General features: G+C 46.7%; 1 protein-coding gene and 1 long non-coding RNA gene across 7 annotated transcripts in view; one reads left to right on the plus strand and one right to left on the minus strand.

Moving 5' to 3' along the window:
* The window catches only part of Ebf3 (EBF transcription factor 3), a 119,504-nt gene that overhangs the window by 37,136 nt on the left and 72,368 nt on the right, over positions 1 to 10,000 (minus strand). For 3 of the 6 annotated variants that reach the window (XM_021166696.1, XM_021166694.1, XM_021166697.2), the window contains exons 7-8: positions 4,143 to 4,224; positions 403 to 520 (exon numbers count right to left, since the gene is read on the minus strand). In XM_021166696.1, the coding sequence (XP_021022355.1) occupies positions 403 to 520; positions 4,143 to 4,224 (200 nt within the window). Of the gene's footprint in view, positions 1 to 375; positions 521 to 4,142; positions 4,225 to 10,000 lie in introns of all 6 variants that reach the window. The other 3 variants (XM_021166693.1, XM_029480083.1, XM_029480082.1) reach the window with 1 other exon arrangement.
* Positions 2,916 to 10,000, plus strand: part of LOC110297748 — a 7,924-nt gene continuing 839 nt past the window's right edge. Inside the window, exons 1-4 of the long non-coding RNA XR_002378327.1 lie at positions 2,916 to 3,135; positions 5,159 to 5,181; positions 6,512 to 6,679; positions 8,368 to 10,000. The exon at positions 8,368 to 10,000 is cut by the window's right edge and continues 839 nt beyond it. This is a non-coding gene — a long non-coding RNA (uncharacterized LOC110297748). The remainder of the gene's footprint in view (positions 3,136 to 5,158; positions 5,182 to 6,511; positions 6,680 to 8,367) is intronic.

Here is a 10,000-nt window from a genome sequence, read left to right on the forward strand (position 1 = left end):
GTAACCAGCCATGGAAGCATGCACAGAGAGTTTGGGGTGAGTTTCTGGATGGGAGCTTGGAACAAGCCAGATGAAACCAAACCAATGGAAAGTGTGAGCAAAAGAAAGCCGACAGACAAACCAATAACATGAAGTCCAGGGCAGGTGAGACAGACGGGTGTGAGGACCAAGCAGACAGAAAGGGAGGAGGAGAAGGAGGAAGCTGGCAAGGCCTGGCCCCTCTCCACCTGAGTGAAGTCAGCTCTGCCCCATGGGGCTGTGGCGGTCTGATCGCCCGGTGAGAGCAACTCCACGGGAATTAACATAAAGGATGGTACAAAGGAAAAAAGAAGCATTGCAAATAAAAAAAAAAAAATACATGAAGCATGTGCCTACCATTTTCCAGATAAGAAGGGGCCGTACCTTCTGACGGGTCTAGGCGGCGGGCCCGCCTCCCGTGTTTGGAATTGTTGTGCACAAACATGTTGTCAGACACGGCCAGCACGTGGCCGTCCACGTTGACTGTTGTCGATACAACGACCTGTGAAAACGAAGTGGATTTGAAAATGGAGTTGGCACAGGAAAGCCGGGGTGGGCACTGCCGCCTTGTGAGCAAGATAAAAGCCAGCTCAGAGGCTGCAATGCGGAGACTTTACTCATTCTGGAGACTCTCCACTGACTGAAGTGCATTCTCAACTCTAGCTGGGTTGTTTTGTTTTGTTCTGTTTTGTTTTTGGCTAATGGGGGTGGTTTGTTTTGTTTTGTTTTGACTCAAGATTGCTTCTTTTCAAAAAAAAAAAAAAAACCCTGTGCCACTAATTAGGGTTTAATCTCTTATTATGCTAACAAGTGGATTCAATTCAGAGAAATATTCTTCTAGCCATTAGCTTCCGAAATACCCCTCTAGCCACTCATTTGAAAACCTCTGTTTTGATTGATCTGCTCACATATTGATTAGATAGTTTATCTAATTTAAATTAGTTCACTTGAGACTAGCCTCTCTTGAAGACCTAAGAGGGAGGATTCAATTGCCGCCCCCCCAAAAAAGCTTCATAAAGTTAGGGTTCTCACTGCTATTCCTATTCCATCAGCAGATGATCCCTGGGTCAACTGTACAATTATATTTAATATCTGAGAAGGAAATCCTTTGTACCTGAAAAAAAAAAAAAACAACCTAAATTTGAATTGTGGACATGTTTTTCAATGCAGGAAAAGGATCCTAAGGAAGGGTGGCAAGGGCCCACAAGAGGCTCAGCGCATGTCCAAGGGAGAGAGGGCAGGCTTGATGGCTGCCTCATGGGACGAGAAAAGGAAGCCACCATACAGAGAAACCACCTTGCTGGTGCCAACTGTTTTCTTCCCAGTGAGCTCACAGCAAGTGTCTCAGAAATGGCGCACTTCAGCAGACCTAGGCAACAGCAAAAGGTGGCCTGGCTGCAATGTTTCTAACAAGGCTGGAATCAGAGGGCCTGGAAAAGCGAAGAGCTGAGCCTATATTGACTGTGGAACTTGAGCCTGGATTTGACATAAAAGATGCTCAAGTGTTCCTGCCCCACCTGGCCAGGTCTGGGGGCCAGCTCCTCCTGAGATCACTGGGTAGGGGGAGAGGGGAGTGAAGACTGCCAGATAAATCGAAGGTGACAGGCCAAGGCTACCAAGGCTACATCAAGCCTCAGTAAGTAGTAACCATTGGCAGGTGGCCTTCAGCTATAAGAATACATTGCACCAAATATGCTTATGACAGGGTGAGGGACCCAGGGTATCAGGAGCTCTCAGAATCACTGCGAGGCCCTTTTATAAACCTGGAATGGCACTAAGAAAAGGCCTATTAATACAACAAATGAAGTACATTGATTGTTTAACTGATGAAAGACAAATAAATAGTTTTGTCAGGCATAGTGATATACACCTATAATCCTAGCACATAGAAGCCTAAAGCAGGAAAAATAGTAAGTTCGGGGACAGCCTGGGCTACACAGCCAGACCCTATCTTAAAGAAACACATACAAACAAGTAAACAAATTAAAGGTATGTTGTATGTAAAAGAGAATTCAAAGCTACAAGCTTATATAAGGATATGTGTGTAGAACACTGTTTTTTAAAACCTCAAGCCCCATAAGATCATGGTGCAGGGGGCATGATATTATACACACCCTCAGCTACCAGTGGCACTGTCCCTGATTCTTTCCCTCTTCTTTTTGCCTTTATAACAAGGTCTCAGAAACATCAGACTGTCTGAATGTCTGAATGGAAAACGTGGTAAGTGCAGCCACGATGCCCACTCTAGTTTGAGGGTTAGCCATTCTCTGGTCTGAAGATCTACAGCCACGATGCCCACTCTAGTTTGAGGGTTAACCATTCTCTGTTCTGAAGGCCTGGCATTGCTTTAGGTGCTCTAGCACCACTATGGTGTCACCTATGGCCCAGTGATCTCTGCTTAGGGAACCTAGGGGCTGCGCTTTTTTGCCAAGAATCTCCCTGGGCTTGTAGACCCTGCCCTGAGTGTTAAGAGAACTTCCTGAGTATGGTACAGAGACCTGCCAGTAATGAGACACAGACTTAACCAGGATATATCTTTTAAAAAAAAAAGAAAAGAAAAAGGCAGAAATAAAAATATTTAAAGACGCTGTCTCTGCTCTGTCGTCTATACAGAAAACAGTCACTGGGGGGGAATAGAAAAACCAGACACACTGCACCGTCAAGTATGGGCCAACCCTGCAGTGTGCCCATAGGAAGGTAGAAGAACTGCAGCACCACTGCATGTGTCAAGTAAACCACAATGTGACAGATGTCCAGGTAAACCTTCTGAGAAGCAGGGGAGAGTGAAGTGGCTGGAGCCACTATGGTCTCACACTGCACCGTGATGGGTGCCATGTTCCAGCCTTGGTGAGGCAAACAGAACCCTGCTACTCAGCCTGGTGTCACCTCCTCTGCCCAGATGGACCAATTGTGCCTGTGCCTTGCGATCTCCTGTGTTTATTTTAAAAAGGGGGAAGGAGATCTGGCCCCGTACTTTACAAGAGCTGCTATCCCCAACCATGATAGCCAGTATGGGTGAACTTAAAGACCCGCTTCCCTAAAGAGCTGTGAAGGCAGAAGATGGACGCCACACACTTCCCTGAAGGCCTGAATTACACACAGAACCCTACAAACGCTGTGAGCTACTTGACATCCCAGATAGGACCCCCTCAGCAGCGTAGCTAACCTAGCACTCAGTCTCATTCTGTACTTGGCTCTTCTAATTTTACAATGAAAATCAGCAAAGCAGCCAAGCTCATACAGAGAGGGCCCCTGACCCTGACAGAGCCTTCTGATCATCCACAGAGACAAGAAAAATAGGGATGCTGTCATAGCTGGTTCTTGAAGCCAGCAAATGCCCCTCCCCCATACAGACCAATTCCTTGTGGCAGAGGTGCATGTGCTAGCCGAGATCCAGCACAGACTTGTAGTGGCTGGACTCTGAATGAAGGGAGCCAGGCACCTGGGAATCATGGAAGCTAATGGAATTTGTAGAGGCCGGTGCTGAGTGAGTCCAGACGCTTCAGGGAAAGGTTCTAGACACCAGGCATGCTGGAGAGTTGGCATCATGGTCCTCTTCCTACTTACTACCCCCATACACAGTGACGGTCACTCAACCAGCCATTTTATCCCTAAAATGTGCATCCTCAGCCTGGACAAGTTTTCAGAGCTGATGTTCGGTGGCTATGGGAATCATGATCCTCTCATCTTCCCTGTCCCTGCACAGACTCAGATATCTGACACAGAAATATACTGAAAACACGAGATCATTTTAAAATATATTTGATTTGTCTGTTTCTAAATTGTTTAATTCGTGTGTACGTGTATGTGCCCGAGTCTAGTAGATGGACCACATGAGTGCAGATGCCCTTGGAGGACAGAAGAGGTGTCAGAGCCCTGGGACTGGAAGTAGAGGTGGTCGGGAGCCTCAATGTGTATGTTAAGAACGGAACCCGGGTCCTCTGCAAGAGCAGTAAGCATTCTTAACCACTGAGCCATCTCTATTTTTATATTTTTTTTATCCAAAAGAATCAAGCTCAGTGTGTTGCTAGCCTTGAGGAACCGAAGAGCTCTCTGAAAAACTGAGAACTCTGGAAACTTGGCAGGACAGGCAGGTTGGGCTGGCACCTGGAAGGAATGCGTACCTGGAACCTCCGCATGTCGCGAGGGTTGCCCGCATTCTTCAAGCAGTTCTGATTGCACTTGAGGAAGAACTTTAGAAAGAATCTATAAAAACACACAAAGAATGGAGAGTTAGGGTTAGCTCACAGAAGACAACATCAACAACAAAGACACTTGCAAGGAATAACTGTAGGCTCCACAGCTGTGCTGGCTGCCTCAGAGCAGGGGGATGCTGAGTACAGATGTAGGGCTGGCTAGGGATGCTCCTGGTCTCCGCTGTATGTGGTAACTTAGCACAGCTGTCCGACACAACAGAGTCCCAAGATTGATCATAACAACTGTGTCTTTCTGAGGGACCTCTTCTTGCAAGGATCTTTGCATAGCTACTAGCTTTTAAGAGAGACACCCACCCCAGACAGAAACACCAGCATCAGACAATAAAGATGCAGAATGTCTAGTAAAGTTTGGAGTTTTCGATCAGTAACAATTGACTTTTAGCATAAAAGTATCCTAAAATTAATTTATGAAAAAAAACAAAACAAAACCAAAGTCAAAATTCTATTAAATGTGCTACATCTGTCTGGTAACTGCAGTTTCCAGAGTTTATCTTGCCAAAGTAAATACACTATCAAAGACCAAGTTTTAAAGTTACAGTGGAGTGTGAGAGCGATCAGAATGAAGTATATGCAGGTATAAAATAGTCCAAGAGCAAATTTAATTTAAAAAAAAGAAAGAAAGAAAAATGGTTTCACTAGGCCTAACCTTCCAGAAGAGAATGGGGTATGGATGGTCTCTTATATGCTTTTAAGGGACTAGCTGGTAGGTTTTGGTATTGCACAGAAAGTCTTGCTCAGACTGAGCACAGGAGTAACAGGCCCCAGTCCTGGTGAGGATGAAGAGGCCAAGCACAGAAACAAGCTTCACTTCCCATCAGATCTGGCCTTGTATACAGCAGAAAGATTCAGGAGTCCCGACAGTGTGCTTCAAGGCTCTGATGACAATATAATCACCCCGTTTCCCTATCTCGCCACCGTGACAGATGTGCTGTCTTAATATGAACAGGTGAGCCCTGGGCAACCTGCATATGAGTCGCCCACTCATGGATCTTATCCCTGCCCCATCTCCATCTCTATTCTCAGAGTCTGAGCAAAAAGTGAATTTCCTGTTAGCACACTGCTACTGTGGCTAAGAGCCTGTGTGGCGAAGCTGCATAAAATACCTACTCTGTTTTCTCCCTGCGTGTCACCTGTCTTGTTTAGAAGTTGAATGATGTTTTATGGTACTTCGTAAAATTTCCTTAAATTTGGTCTTTCATGTTCAGGTTTCTTCGTTAGTGATTACAATATAAGAAAATAAAAGACTCCACAGGCTAAGACTCATTTCTCTTCCCAACACATCTTGGAGGAGCCAAGGAGGGCAGAAAGAATCCCTTTGATGAGGCTAAGAATGGTGGCCATTCAATTAAATTTTCTTACATACCAGGAGTCCTCCCTACTTTGGGACAGAATTTACATCTTTTATTAACTCACCTCACCTCTACACTTAGCTCACGACGCCTCTTAACACCATCTGCCATCAGCTACAGCAAGTCACTTGATATTCCACCCACCAATTTTTCCTAACAACCACTGTGCAATTAAACTCCACACGTTCTGCACCGAGGTAAATTAGACGCACCTGCGGCCACACTGCATTTGAACTGCATCAGAAAGGGCCTAACAAGGTGAGGGCGCCACAAAGTTACCGTCCTGTCAGGCAATTAGGTTTTCACTTCAGGGACAGCCACACGGTGCAATTATGCCCCACATTACCACCCGGCTAATCTTCTGAGCAGGCGCGGCCGGCATGCTGCTCATCCACGGAGCTAGTGTCGGGGGCTTCTCTATAAAATGAAAGATTTCTCCCCCTCCTGAGGAGGTTGCTCGAAATTCCTTGATGTCTGTTTAGCCAGTTTGGCTCTCTTACCTCTAAGACAGAAGGGTGGATTTTAAAGATATCCTAAGCATCTTTGGGGCATTCTGGAGTTTAACTATCATCAGTTTACAAACTACAAGAGCAAGACTGGGTGATGGGTACCACAAACACACTGAGCACTGCAGGGGGCAGCTGGGAGCCGCCGTGGGCACAGACAGCATACACACATGTTCATGCTTGTTCTTTCTCTCTTGCTGCTGGCAATCACAGCTCTGCTTCTCTGCAGAGTGTGTAACAGCAGTGGTCGTGGGTCCATGAGGAAGATCTACTGGGAACAACCCCTGTGCAGAACAGGGTCCTTACCAAGCTCCCAGGCACCAGTGGCACTAAGTACACCACCACAAGCCAGGCCAGAGGAAAACCTCCCTACATAAAAAGTGCTTATTTTAACCCTGGTTTTGCTTCTGTTTAATTCTAGGATGCAATTAAGGATCCATAGGTGGGAAACGGAGCCCAGCCAAAGCAAGCCTGCTGACACTGCGCACTGTTGCATGGGAGTGGATGCGCACCATGGCTCCATGAGGTGTGCTGTTGCAGTGTTTGGGAAAAGGGTGAGAAACCAAAGGCCCACGCATGAAGCCCAATGGTAATTCCCACATCCTTTACTCAATTACCCTTTAATTGGCTGTTTCCTAAGAAAAACCTGACAACCACTTTACATATCTCAGTTCCAGAGTCTGGTACACAAAGGATTTAGTACTCCTGTTATGAAAGGGAAAAATCCTCCCTCTGTCAGAAAATCTTTGGCTTTAGCACCAATAAACTCTTTATTATTGCTAAACGTGGATTTGCTGCTCGATCGCAAAGGGCGATAAAAATTCTAACCTGTCATTAGTACATTATGCTTAATTGTGTACAGTGTGTTTTTCCCCCCGGCATCTGCTGGCCCAACGTCAAAATGACCGTTATGTGCACTAATTCCCTGACCCCGTCTTTATTTCCCTAAAGACTCATCATCGCTCACAATGGGTACCAGAGTAAATCAAGCTTGAAATACGGGCTTTATTTACTTCTTTCTTACAGGCAGAGGGGAAGACAGGGGCTAAAAACAAACTGCTCTGTGCCAAGCTACCCCCAGGAATACTCCATTTGAAACATCATGAAAAAATTCCAGAAAGTTCTCAGGCAGAAAGTAAGATGCCATCCATCACTGTAGAAACAGACTTTCCTCGGTGTTCCCAGATGAGGGAAGATGCCATGATGCTGTTCACTGTCATTCTTGAAAGGGCTGGCTCACTCTTCTAGTGCCTGAGATCGCATCATGAGGGACTGGAACATGCGAACACAGCAAGGCCCTTGCCCGGAAGGACAGTGGGACTAACACAGTAGCCCAACAGTTTAAGGTGGGAATCCTCTCCTGATAGGGTACCTATCCTCCCGCTGTGGAAGGGTGTGGCCCACTGCACCCAATGAGGAGTGCTCAGAGTTTTGCTTTGGTGATGTTGTATCAGAGACCAAACAACTCCAATGTTAACGTGAGTACCGGGCAGCAGAGGAACAAAGCTGCTTCCGGAGAGACTAGAAGTAACGGGACCCACTGTTCCCATCAGAGCCCAACGTGGGGATCCCAGGATAAGGGGTGAGCAGAGCCCCCACCACAGTAACTAATTTCCAAGTCGGCTCCATCTCTGTGTGTTTAAGCTATGAATTAGTTCATTTATATTTACTTTTATGAAGCTGATTAACCGAAGCTTCTCTATCTGATGAAAATCATTTTAATTGTAGTGTTAGGCTCCTGTGTAATATCCATTACATTATGAACTGTTTAAATTCTACATGGGTATTGTGTAAATTGGCCCTTTGTGAGCTAGCAGGCAATTAGGACCAAACAGCTCTCCTTTAAACGGCTACAGAACTTTGTGGTGGTGTTCAGGACAATCAGAGACAAAGGAGGCTGTTTAATTGTAATTTAATGGAATATCAAGGAGTCCGTGGCATTAGACGCTGGCAACAGAGAGCAGGAGAGAAAAATTAACTGCAATTATGTTTGATTAAAGCTATCCTTCTCAATAAGCAGCAGTCCTGACAGGCCATGGGGCTCTAGTGGGCTCCAGGATGGCAAAAGGTGTTGAGCAATATTAGGGCCAATAAAGGGGATATTAGCATAGCTAATTACAGCCCTGCAAAACCTGTAAAGGGGGCCTCTGTGTATTGTAATGTGGGAAATAATTGGCCAAGGCCGTTATCAATTACATAAGGAATGAATTTGGTTTGTCAGAGAAAAGCTGATGAGATGCCTCTCATCTGACACCAGCCCTTCCTTCATGTTTCCAGGCGGCTCCGAACTCACCCACGTCCATCAAGAGCCGAGCTACCACCAGTGGCCAAGTCACTGATAAAATCAGCCTGCCAGCAAGGGTTAGGTAATTAATACCACTCACCTCCCTCCTCCCGGACGCTGATGTTTTTACCTAACCGAAGCCACTAATCATGCAGTAATGATTTCTTTCCCTCTGGTCAAAGGAAAAATAGATCCGTTCTGTAGAAATGTGGCGGGCTCTGAGGGTGTACCCTTGTGGCTGGGGAGGACAGGGGGAAACTTGGAAGAAGTCTCCCTCGGAGCCTCTTCAAACACCCTCAAGCCCACAGAGTCACTAGTCACAGCTTATTTGAAGGGTGTAGGTCCTCTGAGGCTGTGCAGTGCCGCTCTACAGGGACTTTCATTTAGTTGGGTTTTAGTTGTCAAGGAGTGGACTGTTCCAGAGTTTAGTTTTGCCAGAGTTTGAAGATGTGAGTGAGCTACATCACTAACCCTCGTGAAAGACACGTGCTCCAGCGAAGCAGTCCCAATGTGCCCTGGCCTCTGGAAAGTTAAGTAGCGGAGTGCCAAGGACAGAGTTCTGGCGTCTCCAGCATCCCTCCTGCACCTGCTTCCAGCCTGTCTCTAGAGGCACAACCTTCTCCTAGCCCACAGTCATATGCAGCCTGGGAAACTGGAAGCCCAAAGGAAAAAGATGGGTGCTGTATCATGGGGCTGAGTGGCTCACTCTGAGCTGTAGGTCTGAGCCTTTAATGAACAATACACTCAAGTGATGGTGTGTAAAGGCTCCAGGCCATCAGCCAAAACCCCAAAGCAATCCCGTATAGGTCAGGAACTGATGACACTGTGGGCTTCTGGGAGGGACACACCCAGCAGTTGCAGATGGTCCCCTGCAACTTTAGTTAGTACTATTTTAATTCATCATATCCTGAGTGAGGAGGAAAAAAAAAACAGATAGTCTGACGATCCACCTGAAATCTCGGCTTCAAGGCCGCAGCCACAGTGGTGCCAGGTGCCGGGTGCCGGGTGCCGGGTGCCGGGGTGGGGAGGATAAGGAGCAACTTCTTCAGGAATACAAAGTTTCCTCTGAGGGTGAGGGAAGCTTTCTGAGCTAGAGAGAGGCTCTGTTCCCGTAACCTCATGAGTGCGCCAAGTGCCTCTGAACTGTTTACGTCCCAAATGGTTAATGCTGTACTAATGTCAATTTCACTTCACAAGTTCTTGCCCCAAAGGAGAGCAAAGGAGAGGGGCGGTACTGAGAGCTCTTAGATGAGGGGCGGCTGTGACCCTTACCTGCTATTGAGATGAAATAGTTAAGAGTCAAATGAAAAGATAGAGCCTTTAAGAGACTTTCCCCTGACTGATAAGAGAGTAGCCGAGTGATCCTTGAGGTTCCTGCTAATTGCTGGCAAGTCCCTGAAAGCAGTGGTCGCAGCTGTGGTGTGTGCACGCCGGGCCATCAGTCGCTGGAGTATTGACTACTGAGCAATTCTAGCCGATCGGGCCCAGGCGCTTCAGAGACAATGTGCCTCCCTCACAGAACCTGTAATGAGCAGTTCCTATACACAACTACATTCTGCTGACATCAGATCTGTGCACTGAGATAGTACACAGGTCAATACGTATCGGATTTCCAAAATGCGAGGG

The sequence above is a fragment of the Mus caroli genome, chromosome 7 (genome assembly GCF_900094665.2).
Source record: "Mus caroli chromosome 7, CAROLI_EIJ_v1.1, whole genome shotgun sequence".
NCBI classification, from domain to species: Eukaryota; Metazoa; Chordata; class Mammalia; order Rodentia; family Muridae; genus Mus; species Mus caroli.